This window comes from Phaseolus vulgaris, chromosome 2 (genome assembly GCF_000499845.2).
Source record: "Phaseolus vulgaris cultivar G19833 chromosome 2, P. vulgaris v2.0, whole genome shotgun sequence".
Classification (NCBI taxonomy): domain Eukaryota; kingdom Viridiplantae; phylum Streptophyta; class Magnoliopsida; order Fabales; family Fabaceae; genus Phaseolus; species Phaseolus vulgaris.
The window spans coordinates 4,873,594-4,893,054 of NC_023758.2; the positions used below are offsets into that span (position 1 = coordinate 4,873,594).

The following is a 19,461-nucleotide window of genomic DNA, read 5'->3' on the forward strand; positions in this document are numbered from 1 at the left end:
ATTTTATATATTTTTATAATATTGTTCTAAATTCGTTAAAAAAGTAAATATTGATTATATATATTATTTAAAAAGTAGCCGCGGGGAGGGATTTGATTGAGAAGAGATACGATCTGAATCCATTTTGAAATTCCTTTGTTACTTCATCGCTCCAAGAGAAGCGAAGCGAAGCGATGACGGTTGATGCCAAATTTGCGCGGTTTTTGCAGAATTTGAAGGTAGAAGATCCATGGCTTCCCCCAAACACGTGGGAGTCCATAGCTTCTGAGAGTGGACTGCACTCTTCTTCATCTTCTTCTTCATCTTCATCTTCTTCTCATCAACCTCTCTCTCATCTCTCCACTCTCTCCGTAAGTTCCTCTTCCTCTCTCAAACTAACCTATTCTATTCGCCTTCATTCTGCTTTCCACTGCATTGCAATGCCTTTTACCGTCAGAAAACCTACTCAATTTGCAACACTTAGCAACACTCACTATCTATCTGTATATCTATCTATGCATTTTGAACTTAATTGAATCGACATCTTTGCTCCCAGGAATCGAGTTTGGTGAGGCTGGCCATGAATGCGATGCAAGGTGCGAAATCATCCCTTGTTAGCATTCAAAGGATATCTGCCATCTTTTGTTCTGATCCAGCTGACAGGACCTTCCTCCACATTCCCAACCTCTGGAATCGTGCTTCCAGCACTCGTTCTTTGGGGAATATACTTAAATCCATTGGTTGCACCGCCTCTCTGGTCTTTCTTCTTCGTGCGTTTGTGGATTATTATACAAATATGAATGTGGACCTCACTTTTGGACACAATCATCGTAATTCTGATGTTTCCCAAAGCCAAGGGGACACAGTGGGAGCACAACAGGTGCCTCCATTTACACTTGTTAATCAAGCCTTTGCTGTTGCTGTGGGAAAAGTCTTGGAAGGGTACATCTGTGGATTGGACACAATTCATACATCTGTAATCTTGAGGCGTTCGTCGAAAAATGTGGATTTGACTGTGCCGGGGTGTTTAAAGAATGTAGTGCATTCTGAAATTACACTACTTGAGTTTTATCTGCACACAAAAGAACTAAGGACTCAGATTGAAGCGCTTGCCAGTGTATGTAACCTTCAAAAGTGGGCCCTTTGCTTTTCAGATACTGCTTTCGAGGACCTGGTTACCCAAGCTACTTCTGAATTTCGTAATTTCTGCAGAGGGGGAAATCTATTGACATTTTTGTTTTCACAATTACAGGTTTGCTTATTTGAATGTGAACCTATTGTTAGAATATATGGAAAATATCAAACAGTCTCTTCGATTATATCTTGTAATATTTTAAATTATCTCTTCGAATTTGTTTCCCTTTTCCTTGTTTTCCTTATTATCTCTTAGTTATTATTTTATTCATACGCTGTGGAGTATCAATCAAGGGCGCCATTAAATCGATACTTCACAGCATATACCCACATATACTTATCCTTTGGCGAATCCCTTAATTATCATTTTAGAAGGGGACAAACAAAGATGAGTTTGGGACATCACTATAAGTAATGGATTACAAAATAGATTATGGTAGGAAGATTATTGGATTTTATTGTTACTTTTTTTTTTCTAGTGTCAAAGGGGGATATTGGTCAATAAGAGTTGTAGCATGCAGAGAGATTATAATCAATACAAATTTAAATTGGAGAAATGACAGGCTAGTAAAGCATATAATTGTCATGAGGAGCTTACCTACTCAATATTTTACATATTTGTTGCAACGGAACAATTGCATTACATCTACAAAAGATATTTCCGTTTAAAATAACTTTTCTTTATTGAAAAATCTTATAATATATTCGGCTTTCTGCAATTTAGGTTGCTGATCCTGCTCACTGCACTCTGCTCAAGTTTCTCTTCCTTCAAACATGTGAACCATATTGTGGGTTCATTAGATCATGGATTTTCAAAGCAGAAATTCATGACCCATATAAGGAGTTTATTGTAGAAAATATAGAATGTTTACCTCCTAAGTCACATGATAAAGTTGGCAATTCTATTGACTTTCCATTAGCAAGTGTGAAGGTAATTCTTTCCTGCTAGCTTCTACCAGTTTTCGAATGAATCATAACCTTATATTACATTGTTATATTATTTATTCTCATGGTGGGGACTTCTAACATCAGGTGCGAGATGAAGTTCCCATTCCTGGATTTCTCAAAGATTTATTGGTCCCACTTGTTAGAGCTGGTCAGCAGCTTCAAGTACTGTTGAAATTGCTTGAAATGTGCATTCATGTTGCTTCTGGAGAACACAGTTGTGATGACTTTGTACCCTGCTGGAGTGGCTTTTCGAGCAGTGGTCTGTCTCGTTCATCTCCATTGGCTTTCAGCAAAGATGTTATAGAAGCTACGGTGCTTGCAAGAGAAAATTATTATAAAAGGATGAACGAGAAAATTGGAAGCCTTTTGAGCAGTTTAGAAGTTAGAAATGCGCAGGTGGTCATACTCCATAGTTTTGGTTCAACGTATATGAATTATTTTGCAATAACAAAATAGCTTACTTGCATAATAGAAGCAAAGGGTTAACTGGCCAGAAGTTTAAGTTTTTTGGTTTGAAAAGATGTTTCTATTTTCATTTTTTGTTTTTAATTTTAATTACAAAATCTGCCTTGTTTTCATTTTATTCTTGTTTTAATAGTTGGTACAGAAAATAATGAAAACAATAGTATTTTGTTTTTTGCTAATTCTATATAAACCTTTGAAGAAGAAATAAAATGAAAACTAGGTGATATTTTGTAATTAAAGGTGAAAATAGAAAACATTCTCAAACTAACCAACCTCTAAGATGATCTCGTGCAACCACCAATAAAAAAAATGCAGGAAACCTGCTTAAACATATTAGTTGAACACCATAATCAAGGAAAAAAATTCTTGGATCATTTTCAGGCAATCAAATTATTGCTTTTGTTAAATCACACCTCTGGTAAGATATTTCCCTGCTTAATTTTGTATAAATTATCGGTCGAGCTTTCTGCTTCTAGTATGTTAGGAGATATTACAATCTGTCTTGTACCATTACCTAGTGCCTTGTGCTTTTGGCAAGAGTTGGATCTTGACTAAGTCTTTATGACCAAATGGTCAGAAATATGATTCTCATTTCACTAATTCTTTAAATAAAAGTTGAAATTGAACACAGGTAAATGGGTAGGTGCATTGTCCATGTTTCAAGCCTACAGAGCTCTTGCATTTGGCCATGTTTTGGATATGTAATAAAGCCAATGACGATCCTTCACTTCACCCAATAGTGGTAAACTTTTAGGGGAGTTAGTCATTGATATAATATAATCAAGTGGAATTGCTCAAAATGTGTGGTATTCTTGTTTTCATAATGCCTGCTATGATTTAGGAGAGAATTATACATCTTTAACACCACACATACTATTGCTGCTCTGCAGATACAATTATAATTTTGTTTTATATTTTTACTTTCTGCTATAAATTACTGTGTATTTCTTTAACCTTCTTAAAATCTTGATTCTTTTCATCATGATGATATGTAGTCTAGTGCTGAAATAGAGTGTCATTTTCTTGTAATTGTTTTATTTGTTGTTACTTGCAAATACAATGTCTCATTTGATTTGCCAAAACACACCAAAATGCTTAGGCGGCTGTTATAGCAGTTATTTTTCATCATTATCCATTTGCATCTGTGATGTTTTTATATCTGTGTTTTGATCGCCAATAAGTTTTTGAATGAGCAACTTCAAAAAAAGGAGCATAGGAAGTATAAAATAAGATAGATGCGGGATTAAGACAGCAGACTACTTCATTTTGGGCAGGTGCTTATTTCTTTACATTTTTTCCTTACATGGAAACATTTTTCTTTTGCAGGTAGCTATGCATGCTTTAGTACCTTCTTTTGATAATGGTGGAGGTACCTTAGACAAACTAGGCCAGATCATGTCAGAAAACAATTCTGTCGGTTGGACTATAGCAGATAAAAGAAGTTTAAATATGTAATCTCCTACTCCCCTCATCTGACAATCCCCCCTTCCCTGTGAGCATGAAGATACAAGTACTGAGTAGCATGCTTCTGTTTATTTGCTGCTTGACATCATAGTTTTTTCCCTGACAACTTTATTTCCCTTTGTTATTGCTTCATTGATGTTTTATAGATTTTTGCAGGGGCATTGGTGATTTGGGCTCTGATGTCTCGAGTACAGTAGATGAGTTCACCTTGCTGGAAGATATGTGTGATTTATCTGAAAGTTCATCCTTAACCAGCTCTGAGGAGCAATTGGATTGTGATCAGCTTAGTGGCTGGTCTTGTCCGGTAGTTGGGCAACAAAATCATTTATCTGCTTTAAGCTTCTTGAAGAGTGCTACCTTAAATAATTCAATACAAAACTCCTGTCATCATGAAAACTCAGGCAGTGATTCGCATGAACTCTGTGATAAAAGGGATGCTACTGATCACTTGGTGAAGTCCTCCCATGAGGAAGTGATATTGAGTCACCTGTCTAATTCTCTAAAACCAGGGAATTCAAGCTGCTCATGTAAGTCCAGTATTCAATATAGAGAGAGTTTGATTGTCCATTGTTCTGCAGTGGGTGACTTTTTGAAAAAGTCATTTGATAATGTTGGAGCTGTTGAGCCAAAGGTAACTGAAAAGTACCTGGGATCCCTGAGATATTCTATGCTATGCCATGATGTTATTCCTGTTAGTGATACTTTGAGTGGGGAGGCCACGAATGGGGATCAACCTGACAATAGTACACTCGTTTCACATTTGTATGATTTCCAACCATCGAAATATTGCCATCAGGGTAATTATCCTGGTATTAATCCCCTTAGTGTGAATCCTATGTTGACAAGAAATTCAGTTCTTCACCTGAGGAGTGGGAATGGGGAAAAATACAAGGCTAAACATGAACAGCCTTTGCCTTACTTCAACTTTTCTACTGTAGAGGACCCGTGTAAGGTTTATACAGACAAGATACCCACCAACTGTAGATGTAGTAGTGCATATTCATTTACACTACATAGTAATGTGTCACCTTGTAATTCTGAGAATAATGAACAAGGAGAAATTGGCTGTGCTAGAGAGAATGGATTAGTTGATGTTCCAAAATTATGTTCTTCACCGGACTTGATGGACCATAAACATTTAAATGTTGTGTCTGGTGGGAGCAGCTGGGAAAGATTGCTGAGTAGTTTTGGAGAAACTGTCAATTGTGATGATACTCGAAAACAAAGTTTGTCATCAACATTTGAGATGCCACTTGATATTATAATTGACAAGTGCTTACTGCAGGAAATCATGCTTCAGTATCCTTTTCTTTATGTTTATTCTGGTAAATTGACTGATTATGTTTATGTATATTGCTTCCATTTCTCTGGATGTACTTTAGATTAAACTAGTATGAATTTATCGTGAATACCCAGTTCAGTGAAGTCTAAATCTGGTCATTCCAATCCCATCTTACTATTTCTCAGTAGTATCAGTGTTTGTAATGGATCAATGCGACCTCAATTGGCTTCCTTATGATGCCGTAATACATAGCAAAACTGGAACACAATGGACTTATAAGGAATTTTTATTGTTTTGATGATGTAACCTGTCGGAATGGGTTTCAAAATTGTCTGATCAAGAAGCGAAAAACCATGAAGGATCTCTATATGTTAGTATTTTATTTGAGTGTTTTAAAATATGAGAAGGCTTGATTATGGTACTTCAATATTTCTTCAACCAAAACAAACAAACCTTGTACCTAAGGTGGGACATGCTATTTCAAACCAATTTGATGGCATTTGAAATTTCTGCTCTATAAAAGTTAATGTGTTTCAAGTATTATTGTCATACCAAGATGCAATTTATGCAGCTAACTTGTTTAAAATATGATATGTTGAAGTGGATAATGCTAATTTCATGACCATGTGAAGGGTTTTATGTGTAAAAATTGAGAAATGGAGTAATTGCTAATTTGCTATACTGTCAGTTGTTATAATTACAGATGGTGATGGTATGTGGGGTAACATATAAGTACATGATAAATTAGTTTGAAAGTTTTTTATGACAGTTATGTTTTTAAGATGCAAGTTTGTTGAATATTAACACATTTTATTAATAGGTAAAGTGCCATAAATACATTGATAAAGGACTTACAATTAAAGATTTTTGTATTAAACAGTGTTATTAGTGTACTCTCACCATGATTTCCAATGCACCTGTATAATTTCCAATTTTTTTTTTAATTTCAACAAATGCTGGGCATTGGTTAGCAAGATCTTTATTAATAATTTCTCAGATGATATATTTTCGGGATTCATCTTTTTTCATTTTTGGTCCTTATTCCACAGTTGAAATGAGTTGAGATGCTCAATATAATGCTTTTAGGTAAGCACTCTGTACCAGTGCTGCTTGTCCTTATAGATGTCAGATACAATTATGTCAGCAAGCTTACCATCAGTGTGCTCGAGGAAGCATTTAAGTTGCAAGATCATCTTTTGGCACTGCGGCGGTATCATTTTATGGAGTTAGCAGATTGGGCAGATTTGTTTATCATGTCTCTTTGGCATCATGTATTTCTAAATTCTGATTCTGAATGACTTTTATAATATTTCATAGATTTATATCTGCAGTCTGACTGTTGTTCTTAAATATTGTTATGTTTACTCATTCTTTGGTTAACTTGAAATTACAGAAGTGGTCTGTTACTGAAGCAAATGAGAGACTTTCGGAAATTCAAGGTCTACTTGAGTCGTCAATTCAGAAGTCTTCTTGTGAACAAGATTCTCACAAGGATATGTTGTTTGTTTACATGAAAGGACTTGGGAAATTGCCTCTTTCCGCATCTGCTATTGGTACATCCATACTACTATGAAAGGGGATTCCCCAGTTGATAACCAATTTTTACTTTTCCTAAAGACCAAGTATTCTATTTTCATTACAATGGAAAGGACATTATTCAAGTTAACTACAAACGGCAACTATATTTTTAATGATACTTTTCTATTACATATTCCTGATTTAGACAATTTTCATTTGATTTTTAAATTTTAAAAAGTTGTCCAGCCATTTTATATAATTAAATAAGAAAGGGTTTTCAGTTTCCATTTGAGTGCCTCCATGGCATATTACTGTACTCATTTCCTGTATAAATAACAATTGCCACAAAAATAATTTACTAAGAACAACTTTTGATTAGCTTTTGGTTTTTGTACTTTTATTGATAGCAGTAGTTATTGTTATTTTTTTTAGTTTCATTGCTTGTTTGATAAGCACGTCCACCAATTATCCTCACTTTGGCATCAATTAATGAATTTGTAAATATTGGCAGGGGTTCGTTCTTTTGATTTCTTAGGGCTGGGTTACCGTGTGCACTGGCCACTCAGTATTGTTTTAACACCTGCTGCATTGAAAATATATGCTGATATATTCAGCTTTTTGATACAAGTGAAGCTTGCTATTTTTTCATTGACAGATGTATGGCGCTCATTAAAGGTGTCATTTCTTGGAGTTTTTCCTTTTTTCTTTTCCTTGTGGTCATTGTTACAAACATGCATTTGTTATCTTACAAACAAGCCTTAATTTTTCTAAATGGGAATATTTGAATCAAGAAGTTTATTTTTTCAATTTACCCCCTAAAAGTATATTATTATATTCGTATTTACTTGCATATTGCATGGTATGTTTCTTCATACTTGATCACAGTTAAGATTTATTAAAATGTTTGAGAGCCGCCAAGTTAGAAAGTCTGCACTTAGGTTACACTATAATATAGTCTGGTGTCCCAATTTGCTTCTATTTCTCGTAATTGCCTACATTCAGGATTTCCAAAAGAATTCAAGGACTTCTCATTGTGTAAATTCTAATGGAACTTATTTTCTTTCAATTTTGGTGAACAGGATTTGACGGATCCAACCAACAAAGATCGAAATTCTGAACTACAACTTGAGACAGGGCATCTTAATATATTGATTAAGATGAGGTACTGAAAGTTGTTCTTTTTCTAAATACATGGACACATTGTTAATATTTGATATCAGGGGCCTTTCTCAGATTCTGTTGTAAATAGCAAATTATTAGGACGAAAAATATTCTCAATATCTTTATAATAATTAGGAAAAAATATCTTTAGAATCTTCCTATTTATTTCAACATATATTTATTTCCTTTTTTTAAAGGTTTTGGATTAGAAATAGTAATGATGAGAATGTAATTTGGTGTGATTGATATCAATAAAATAGTTATTTAGCTTTCAACTATATTTTGTTACTATTCTCATGGATGGAGGCATGTTGGAGGTTCAGATGGTATGGTCTGGGTAGGTTCTAAGTGATAATAATTATCAATTTTTTTCCCACTTAGTATAAAGGGATACTTAATGAGCACAGTTTAAATATTGAAGATGAACTTTTGATTTGATATTTGTAACTCTAAGCGTCCTTGTTCCACTTTCAATGACAGGCACCAGATAAATCATTTTGTATCTACTTTGCAGCAGTATGTAGAGTCACAATTATCTCATGTATCATGGTGCAGGTTTCTTCATTCCCTTGAGCATAAGGTTTGAGACAAATTCTTCTAATTGGTATAGCTATTTTATTTAGTTATCATTCTCTGGGCATCTTTTTATTCAATTAAAAGTACAATTTGTTTTGTTATTGCTCATGCATTCTGTTTTGTAGAAAATTACTTCTTAGGGGTACTGGTGGTACAAATTGAGACACTTGGACTTGGGAAATTATCAAAGTTAATTTTTTTTAAAAATTGCATGAGTTATGACTGATACAATTAAGCACAACTTGAATTATAGTTAGGTATGCCATATGTATTAGATAGGTCTTTGTTTTTTCAAAATAAAAGAGTTTTTTTAGGTAAATTTAGGGGTTTTCCCATCTTTTTCTCAAATTTCATTTTTTTTCTATTTAATTCAATCCATTCACCCTTCTTTCTTTGTGAGGTGTGAGTTTGTCAATATCTTTTATTGTAAAGCCCATAAATCAAAATCATACCATTTTTCATTATTTCGAAGTCCTTTGACCTTTGTGATGGTAATTCTCGTGTATATTTCTAAAATCAGAAATCTAATAACGATCATAGGGTAGAACTCATGCTGAGTTTGGTGACTTGATTTTTGTCTTTGCTGTATGCCTGTACATTTCTGATTTCATTAGGGTTCTATTGAACAAGGATGTCCAGCAGATCCAGCATTGGTTAATGACTGTAATTAGAGCTAAATAAGGGCAGCTGTTTTTTACTAAATTAGTTAGAAGCGGTTGGTTCTAAATAGGGGAAACCAGATTAGAGGGAGTCATTTTGTGAATATAATAGTTTGTGTGTGAAAGGATAAATTCTTTTTACGGGGCACCTTGTAGGAGAGACTTGTCTCCTTTGTTGTGTAGATTTTTTTTCCACCAACAATTTCCTTCATATATCTTCTATCTGTCATATTTTCTTTAGTTTGTGACAGGCTTAATGCTAATACATAGCATGAGACATACGAGGAAATTTGGAAATATTTTGTTTATGTAGGATGCTTTTAAGATTCTCGTGTAGGGAACTTATAAACAAATTTTGGAGTTATCTTAGCTGCATCTGCATTATAGTTTTTAAATGTTATAGAAATACAAAAAAAATTGCACCACATATTTGTTGCATGGTGCATCAATTATCCCGAGATGAGGTATGCCAAATCACAATTGAATCGTGATGAATCGTGACACGTGGACTGTTACGCTCTTAACTAGAAAGAGTTATACCTTGATTATATATTAGTTATAGTTTTTGGGCTAGTAGTAAACGCTCAATTCAACAATTGGCATTGGAGTCAAGGTTACTGGTTAGATTCCTAGTGGGACAATTACAGGTTGCACAATTATCTTGAGGTGTAGTCTAGGTGGACTAAGTCACAATCAAAGAATTTGATTTAGTACACAAATTTTGAAGGGAAATTGTTGCATGGTGCATCAATTGTCCCGTGGTGAAGGGTAAGTAGGCTAAGTCACAGTCGAATCATGATACTTGGACTATTACTTTGATGGCTAGATTTTGTCTACATGACCTTGAATTCAATTTCTTTATAACCTATTGGGTATTCCTGCTATTTATTATGCAGGTGAAAGATATGATGGATCTTGAATCAGTGCACATGGAATATCTTGCTGATTCATTATGCATGTGAGTTTTACATTTATTTGTTGATTAAAACTATAGGGTCAGTTATTAAAAAAAGTCAATTTAGGTGCATTTATTTTGTGCAAATAGTGAATAAATAAGGTAAATTTTCAATTATTAATTCTGTTAAGTCCTCTTCTATGTTAAATTTCTACGAAGTTAATATTATCAAAGTCATTGATACACATCTTGGTACTTCATGGAACGTCTGGATAGTGGAACTTGATGTGTGGTCGAATGCTTGATCATTGTTAAGATAGTTGTTTATTATCTACTGAGACAGCTCTTATAAAGCTGCTTATTATTGTATCTAGAGATGTCTAGGTTTTTCAGTCTCAAATGTATATAAAATATGTGCATCAGTGGAGTAACTTGAACCCACTGATTTTATCCTTAACTTTCAAGAATCATTATAGGCCTATTCGTATTGTGTGTTAAAACAGATGGATAATAAATTCTACATATTTTTATTTAAAGTGAAACTGCTTTCCTATAAACTTATCCCTAAGCATGTTTCATTGTTAATGTTTGCTCTTCTCTATACACTAGAAGCTTCGTCTGTAAGATTGAATATGTATTTGCCACGTGCCACTTCCTAATGCCTATTAGTAGACTATAATATTGGCATGATGGTCGAGTTATCTGTTGTTGCCTCCATAACTAAATCAAGAGTTTTTTTATAAAAGTATTAAAAGAATTTCACCTACTAAGGCATCCAAATACAGGGGAGTTGTGCTGCTTTCTCATTTCTTGAAAATATTTCAACTGTGATGAATTGCTTTCTAATACCAGTAGTTGTGATTTTATTATAGCATCTTAGTGTTATCAATAACGGTTATGGCGTCGCCATGGCGGAAAGCGGTGGCGGATTTTCTGGTCACCGCCACACCATGACGGTGGCGATGCGGGTTTTTCATGGCGGCCGCTTTTTGCATCACGGGATGCTAACGGGTAACGGAGAAAGCGAAAAAGGCGGAAAGAATGAGGCTTGCTGCGACGGCGCAAGGTTCCGATGACGGTGTGTGCGGCGGCGGCCGTGATTCTGTGTGAGTGAGGATCCCTAACAACAAAGCTGACCTTAAATGAATTGGGCCCATACCCGGCCCAATTAAAATATTATAAGTTAACCTAATCACAGCAAGCAATTGCTGTCCTGATAAGTGAAAAAAAACCCTAAATTAAATTGGACCAGGTCATACCCAGCCCAATTAAAATATTATAAGTTAAGCTAATAATATTTTATATAAAACACATCTAATTTTTTTTTATCAACAATGAATAAATTAAATTAAAAGGGATAGGGTATCCCAACCCTTATAAAAAACCACAATGTTACTCAGCTTAGAATACAAACCATTATATGACTTAATCTACATCATTACAAATCCAAAGTTGATTTCATATACCTATATCAGCACAAAGCTAACACCTACCCCCAATCTGCAGTACAACCTGTTGGAGGAGCAAAGGGTGTAACTAGAGCCACATGGGACATCCTTAGAGAGCACCAGCATCATAGAAGCTTAAAATGAATAAGAAAGATTTTGCGGCAGCAACCAAACCAAATAACATATACAGCAGCACAATGCAGCAATTACTTTGCCAAGCAGCAAATTACACCAATATTCCAGCTCCATCCAAGCCAAAGAATATATATATATATATATATATATATTACTGATCCTTAAAAGCAAGAGAAAATGTTACCCTCGTGGTCTTGGTGCCCAGAGAGAACTTAAAGCACTTAGACGGCCATAATACTCTCCCTGATTCAACAAAACATCCTGCTGCTTGTCGAAATGACAGTAATCAACATAACTGGTGAAGGATTTGTTGTCTCAAAAAGGAAAAAACTGCAACAGAACAAGCCCATCCACAAAGAAACTGATCAGCTGCTGTTTTTCCTAATGACAACATCAACAGCCCCAAATCCCAAGCCTTCACAACCGCATACCACGCACTTCCCCAAAAAGCAACAGAGGGACTAGTACAGCTGCTAGAGAAGTTCCACCCCTCTTTCACCACCCCTTAAAGAGAAATTCCACTCCAGCATACATAAAGTAACTGCACAAACCCAAACCACTACTTCTCATGGTCAACAACTAAGCCAAACCAACCTGATCCTCTTTCTTTAGAGCTAAACATAGTCATTACAACAGTGCCACCAAGCATGAGGTCAAAAGCAACTTCCCTATTTTGCAGCATCACAAGACATCCTGTCTATTCCAACCAGGCAACAGGGGAAATTAAAGAAGAACTAGATATCAAATGCAACTACCACCCTTCCTTTCAAGGATCATAACCTTGAAAACTTTAGAACTTAGAGTACATTGTAGCTAATAGCGAAATGCTTCAGTTACTGCTAGTCTGGGTTTGACACAAACATCACCAGCAACGCAGCAAAAGATTTATCAGCACATACATAAGTAACCATATACCGAATAAGAGTGTCGAACTCCCTTAAAAGCTGCAGGAATGCCATGAACCTACTCCACCCGTAACCAACAAAGAGAGATAACTCCACCACAGCACCATCAGCCTACTTCATAACACCAACTTTGGCCCCCAGAGCAGACCACACTTTCACTCTACTGTCCTGAGCACCAAATAGACCATAACTAGGCAGCCTATTTGCTGCAACAGCTTGTTAACAGACCCTTCAGAGCTTCCACCATAGCTTCCCATTAGTTACCACCCCTTCCTCACCTCAATACAAGGCCATACAGCCTACCACCCATTAATAAAATTATCTGAGGCTTCTAATGCAGGGAAGTGGGTTCAGAACCCAATCTACGAAAGAATAGTCATAATGGGGTACCTTGTGTTTTAACCACAACCAAGATTTGAGTTGTGCTTTTTGAAAGACCTCTTCAACATCTAATAACTGCATAAAATCTTCTAAAATAAATTCGGCCATGTCATACCCGACCCAATTAAAATATTATAAGTTAACCTAATAACATTTTATACACAACACAGTAACCTATTAATATTCTAAACATAATATTATTATTAGAATGCAGTAACCCAGTAATATTCTAAACATAACCTGTTATGATATCCGTTATAACTTTATAAAGGATTTTTAGGATTTTCGATATGATCTGTTATAAACTTTCACCATGGCTTTAATATTTGGGGAGTGATCAAATTCATGATGAATTAGTAAATCATAATAAGGTGTCTATTCCCATTGTAAGCAAAAAAATGTTAACAATGCATTCTTTATCATTGGGTGAGCGTCATGCAGGTTCCACCAAAAAGGTTTTTTTTCTCACGAAACTTGCATGAAATTCATTCGTTTGAAACTTGCATAACTCTTAGTGTAGTGTTTCAAACTTTTATTAAGTTGCTGATACTTATAACCCTTAAGTTTAGACAGTAAAACACATCTGACTCTGACAGTTGGTGTTTCATTTTATGTTTTTGTGTATATATGTTTCAGATGTTTCCTCTCTGATGAAACAAAGGGAGTTGGCAGCATTATTGAGAGCATTCTGCAATGTGCTCTCGATTTCCGGTCCTGTATTACACTTGGTGCTTGGGATTCTGGAAGTGACCCAGAAGATTTGTTAGGCAAACTTTCTAGAATCAATATATCCCAGGTAAACCAGGCAACTTTCTAGAATCACTGCATCACTTATCTGGTACATTTATGCTTTTGAAAACAAAATTGAACGAAAATATAGGCTGTTTACTTTGTTAAATAGTTGTTTATTATTTGTTGTACAGCTGTATCTAGTTTAAGCGTTAAGGGTCATAGGTTGTAGCCTTTTCCTTTGATTGTACTTGTTCTCACCTTTTTCTTATATCTACCTATATATATATATATTATTTTAGAAAGTATATTTTAATTCTTACTCGAAACCTTACAAAAATCAGTCTGTAAGGTGTGATTACTTATATACTATAGTTTGGTCATATTTCTAATCATTGTATATACTCACATTGAGGGCCATACATCTTAAGCATGAAATTAGATATTTATGAATGATCCAATACATCCAACAAACCTCGTTAAGATATGTTTTAATAACTCAATTTTAATTTTAATTATAACTCAATTTCATAAAATCGCCTTATAATTTAGTTATATATCTAGTCAATTTAGGATTTACAACATTATAGAATGCAATAGCTAAGACAATACCCACTGATTTCCGCCATCCTTTAAATTCAAGTTTGTAGCAAAGTGGGTAAGATCCTGCTGTCTTCTGTATGACATTGTTCGCCACCTCCTTTTGCTTCTTCTTTTTTCCCGTAAGTGCGTCTTGAGGAACTCAACCCAACCTAAGAAGTCGTTTGACCAAATACTAAGGCATGTGCCCTCAAGCGTCGATCTTCTCTGGATCTATAGCTTTGTTGGCTTCTTTTGGGCTCATTTACCCTCTTGGTTCTGTTTTGATCGACTTGAAGTTTAGACATTTTTTCTCCCTAAAATAGTATGTTTCGTGCCCTTGAATTGGCCTCCACAAGTGTTGTTTTCCCTTTTTCTTGTATTCATACCGTTACAACCGCAAAAATTATTTTGGTATGTCAGTGGAGTTTTGATTCCTTGATCAAGGATACTATGATCATTTGGCGAAGGAAGCTAGTGCTATTCCTGCTGAAAAAATAAATCTGTGGCAAAGGCTTGACTTCCAGCTGTGTTGTTCTATGGCAATAAGTTGAGTCTAATGTCTTAATTGATACTAAGATCATTCAAGGCATTTTTGGAAGAAGGACCAAGATATTTTTGTTTATGACATTCAACATCTCTTTGATACGACACCCAAAGAGTATCATCCTCTTGATAAGATGGTCTTAAACTCCTTAGTAAAATGTGCTGACCTGCAGTTTGAATTTATTTGCAGGTGCTTTCTATAAAGCAGAAGTTTGATAGAAGTCTAAAAGAACTGCACATACGTTATATTAAGGGACCTAAACATGGGAATTTCGGGCTTTCTCGTTTTTGGGATTATCTCACCTATAACGAATATTATTCAAATGTCAGCAATGAAATGGGGTATTATGCTGTCTGAAATATGCCATTTTTGACGATGAATTAGAGTTTAATGCATATAGCTTGAGGGCCAGGTTTGAGAGGTCAACATTCCTCTGTGACTGAGTATTCTTTGATTGGATCGTATTAGTTTAGAATGACAACTGGATATGTGGTAGAAGTGGCTGGTGGGTGCCTTTGCCAATTCATGGTTGTGAGGAATATCATAATCTATTGTATATTTCATGCCAACTGTATATGTTTCTTTCCCATGGATACAATGTTACGATATAAAAGAAGAGAGAGAGAGAGAGAGATGTTGAGTGCTAGCTTCTTTACTTCATATTTATTATAGTTGTAATTTTAAATTATAGTTGAATGATCAATATTAAAAATATGTTTATATAACTACGGAATTTTCCTTTTAATCGTTGATATATAATTAATTACATAACTAACATTTATGAAGTCTTTTTCACTATATATATCTTCTATATAATAATTGCAGTTATAATTTAGTGAACTTTAAAATTAATTCGATTTTAAACCAGCAAACGAATCCAAATCGAAATGTATAATCAACTTTAAATTTAATTATTTTAGGAACGCATTTTTGCGCTCGAATATTGGAAGACTTGATTTGTAAAGCAGATCCAATCACCTATGAACTGTAGTAGGACAACTGACACATCATTTATTTCTTATTTATACATAATTATTTCACAATTTATAAAAATAATATTTGTAATATTCACTAAATAATTACTGATATTTCCATTGGCATATAATATATATTTTTTCTGTAAACATGCTACATATTTAAGATTTAATATTTACCATATCTTTATAATGATACGCGAGAAAGAGGAGTTGTATATTGTTAGACACATTAACTTGTCCCCCCATCTCAACTGGAGAGTCCAACTTACATTAGCCATCATGTAATTAAAACACACATACTCATCACAATATGGCTTTTGCTTCCTCCATTCCCATTATTATTAATTGCACCTCTATTACAAATAGACAAAAACTAAAGTATCCTTCCTCACTACACATCACCACTATTGTTGTTGGAAGAAGAGAGGGAGAACATTTCACAGGAAGAAGAAAAGAGAACATGTTGCAAAAAAACTTGTTCCAAAAGGATATTTTTAGAACACATTTCATGTTCAAAACTTTTAGAAAACCATCCAAGCTGACTTCAACTTAATTTTGTGGTAATAGGTAATCTTCTTGATATCTAGAAGATAAGATAAGTTGTAACATTTCTATCCTTTTTTAGGTGTACATAATTGAATCTTTAATTTCTTCGCTCTGGCTCTTGATTGAGAAACACTGGCTCTTTATTGAGAAACATGAAATCATGCAATCTATTCAAGATTTGGTAAGAAGAGGGTAGCCATTTGAGTGAGAATGAACAAGTCCATAGAAACATAGAAGCAAAAAGCCAAGCAACTGAGAGTTGGTCTTTGCTTATACTCGAGATATTCTTGATTGATGATATCAAGAAGAGTATAGTCATGGTTTCCAAGAATTTGAATAGTTGTAGCCGCACTTGTTGTTGCCTTATTAGAAAGTTGTGCCCAGTGAATTTAAACAGATATGCGTGTTGAAGACATGTGAAAGAGAAGAGGAAACAACAGAAGAATTCTCATGATTATGGGTAGAAGAAAAAATGGTGGAAGCTCCTTATCATTATTCTTCTTCTCCTCCACTACCACCTCCTCCTCCCCTCAACCTCAGGCCAATCAGGCTCTTCATACGACATGAACCTATTCTTCCTCTACATCTCCACACTCCTATACACCCTCTTCTTCACAAAATCCCCCAACCTCCTCATAGTATCATTATCCTCCCTTCTCGCCTTCCTCCTCACCAGCGGCCTTGACTTCCAGTTCGACCCTGCTATAACATCATACTCATCCACCCAACAAAAATCTCCATCACAGTACAAAACCCTACCAATATCCATAAAACGCAGTGACCTGTGCATAGGGACTATTCAAGTTCCCCACTACAGGAGCCTGTCGAACTGCATCAACTCCGAGCTCTAATTTACGCGCGAAATTAATCTCGTTAGCCTGGATTTTATCCAAAACATCGGAATAACTTTATATAAGCCCTTGTCTGATATAAAATGAAATAAACCTTAATTGTGTAAACACACATGGCAACAGTTAAAAATAGCAAATACGTGACCAATTACATCATTCACTAACGAACGAACTTAACTCAAAACTACGAAATTAAAGTTTTTTCTTTAAAATATTTTTTCTTATTTTACTAGAAACAAAATGTACACTAATGACTCTTTACAGGCTGTTTGAATTGAACAAGCATGGAAAAGAACTTCGACGCCCCTTTTGGCATAATATTTCAAAGTGCATTGAACAGGGATAAGCAGTAAAGTAAATGAAAAACAAATACTCTGTTAGGTGTACTGTTGCATCAAAGTTTTGTTCCCCAAATCCGTCTATGATCCCTTTTTGGCATGATCCCTTATATTGGTAGCAATTGAAGAGAAACTCACATGCAACAGCGTTGGATATGGAGCATCACAAATGACAAACCTTGGCTAGAATTATAGATATGATAAACTCGTGACTAAATAAACGTATTGAATAAAAACTACTTAAAGAAAAATATAAGAAACAAAACAAAAACAGGGTTTCTGAGAACAAGTAAAGCTGGGAAAGGGTTATAAAGTGATATACAAGCCACGTTATGTTGCTTCCTTGGTTGCGAATGTAGGGTAGAAGATCCCTGTCAGTAAGGCGGTGGAGGGTATATTCCTGAATAAAAATCCAGTTTGCAGTCAGGAGGGAGAAAAACATGACAAGAAGAAAAAATGGTGGCAGAAAGAGCATAGCATCAGTAACTAAGCAGTGGACATGAATTAGGAGAAGAAAAATAGTTAGTTACCAGGAGGATAACCTGCAGGCGGTGGATACGAAGGTGGTGGATAAGCTGAAGCAGGCGGATAGGAGGAGGGAGGAGGATATGTGGAGGGTGGATAGGTAGATGATGGAGGGTATGAGGGCTGTGGATAGGGAGATGAATGTGAGGGATATGGTGAGTAAGGTGCAGGAGGTGGTGGGTATGAGGCTGTGGATGCCACCGGTGGGTATGATCCATTTGTATGGTAAGGATTTGGATAGGAATGTGGTGGATATGAGGAAGTAGAAGGAGGTGGGTAGGAAGTAGCAGAAGGATTAGAATAAGAAGGGTAAGGAGGAGTTGGTGTTGACCCATAGGGAGGTGCAGAAGGAGCATGGCTTGACCCTGATTTCTGCTGCAATAATCCCATATTCATCACTCTAGTCTACACACATCAATAACCTAATAATTCTAGAAAAGCAATGAAAACGCAGTGACATACATACCCTTTGATTCGCAATTACGTAATGCAGTATGACTTTCACTTCACCAGAATATCTGCAAAAGGAAATGTGAAAAATGGAAAATAAGAAGACGTACAGAATGGGGTGTTGGTGGTGTTACCTGCCAGATTTGGTCTGAAGGGGCCAAGCAGAGTCGTCGAAGCCTTGAGAGAGAACCTTGTGGAGCTGAATCCTGAAGAAGGAAGAAAAGAGGAATGAGAGGAATGAGAGGAGAGAGAAGAGGAAGGGAGAGAGCATTTACAGACTTTCCGCTTCCGATGAAATCGTCGAAGGTGAGAGTGTTGCTGTTCCAAACAACAACGTTGATCTCCCGAAGGCCTTCGATGAGGGGAAAGACGAACTTTTCCTGGAAGACGGGGTTTTTGCCGCCGTCTGTGCAGGTTCTGGTGCGGAACTTGGTGCTGCCATACTCAACACAAACGTAGGGATCTTGCCTTGAAATCCATTCTGTGTCCTTCAGCTTGGAGCACGACACAACTGCCATTTTCAATTCTCAAAAACACTTTTTTCACTTCGCAGACCGAAATTAATTCAACGGAATCGATTTGATGGAAGGGATTTGCTTACCCGTAACCTCAAGAGGCTGCCCCTGGATGCCCGAAATCGACATGAGGAAGATGAAGTTGCAATTGCAATTCCAAACACAATCGTTGAATTCAACGCCTCCTTCAGAAACCCCTTTCCACTGTCATATTGATTATTCGTTACAGCATCACATACAAAGTCTTCGTCTTCGTCTTTGGCTTCTCCACGTTTGTTAGGACAAGTCTCTTAAATATTTCAAAACATTATTTTCTTAATATTTTTTAATTGTTATGCTATATTTTAATAATTTCTATATCCACTTAAAATATCATTTAAGATAAACAGTAGAATGCATCGAATAATATGAAAAATATAATAATTAAAAATAAAAAACTATTAGAACGATTGAT

General features: G+C 35.5%; 2 protein-coding genes across 6 annotated transcripts; one reads left to right on the top strand and one right to left on the bottom strand.

The window, feature by feature from the left end:
- Positions 1-86: 86 nt before the first annotated feature.
- On the top strand, positions 87-15,550 carry LOC137810455 (uncharacterized). Of its 2 annotated transcripts, XM_068611712.1 has the most exons (14): positions 87-350; positions 536-1,231; positions 1,838-2,044; positions 2,146-2,457; positions 3,853-3,977; positions 4,147-5,289; positions 6,402-6,543; positions 6,666-6,825; positions 7,302-7,465; positions 7,870-7,952; positions 8,432-8,531; positions 10,083-10,144; positions 13,587-13,746; positions 14,995-15,550. In XM_068611712.1, the coding sequence occupies exons 1-14, from the start codon at positions 174-176 to the stop codon at positions 15,160-15,162; spliced, it is 3,699 nt and encodes a 1,232-aa protein (XP_068467813.1). In that variant the 5' UTR covers positions 87-173; the 3' UTR covers positions 15,163-15,550. The 2 variants fall into 2 exon arrangements, 1 of the variants encoding a protein (XP_068467813.1); XR_011080905.1 differs by lacking the exon at positions 7,302-7,465.
- A 1,916-nt stretch (positions 15,551-17,466) lies between these two features.
- LOC137810456 (extensin) lies at positions 17,467-19,324 on the bottom strand. Of its 4 annotated transcripts, none has more exons than XM_068611716.1 (6): positions 19,094-19,324; positions 18,772-19,003; positions 18,627-18,698; positions 18,509-18,560; positions 18,060-18,414; positions 17,467-17,917 (listed from the first exon to the last, which is right to left on the bottom strand). In XM_068611716.1, exons 1-6 carry the CDS (start codon positions 19,134-19,136, stop codon positions 17,892-17,894), a joined length of 780 nt encoding a protein of 259 aa, XP_068467817.1. In that variant the 5' UTR covers positions 19,137-19,324; the 3' UTR covers positions 17,467-17,891. The 4 variants fall into 4 exon arrangements, with proteins under 4 accessions (XP_068467817.1, XP_068467815.1, XP_068467816.1 ...); XM_068611714.1 differs by having other exon boundaries at positions 18,048-18,414; XM_068611715.1 differs by having other exon boundaries at positions 18,060-18,417.
- Positions 19,325-19,461: the final 137 nt, after the last annotated feature.

Excerpts from the sequence above, each read along its gene's own strand:
- LOC137810455 (XM_068611712.1), top strand. The coding sequence starts at position 174 with ATGACGGTTGATGCCAAATTTGCGCGGTTTTTGCAGAATTTGAAGGTA. Across the intron at positions 5,290-6,401 it reads CTGCAGGAAATCATGCTTCA|ATACAATTATGTCAGCAAGC; the intron begins GTATCCTTTTCT and ends TATAGATGTCAG. Across the intron at positions 7,466-7,869 it reads ATGTATGGCGCTCATTAAAG|GATTTGACGGATCCAACCAA; the intron begins GTGTCATTTCTT and ends TTTGGTGAACAG.
- LOC137810456 (XM_068611713.1), bottom strand. The coding sequence starts at position 19,136 with ATGTCGATTTCGGGCATCCAGGGGCAGCCTCTTGAGGTTACGG. Across the intron at positions 19,004-19,093 it reads GCAGCCTCTTGAGGTTACGG|TTGTGTCGTGCTCCAAGCTG; the intron begins GTAAGCAAATCC and ends TGAAAATGGCAG. Across the intron at positions 18,418-18,508 it reads ACGTAATTGCGAATCAAAGG|CAGAAATCAGGGTCAAGCCA; the intron begins GTATGTATGTCA and ends GGATTATTGCAG.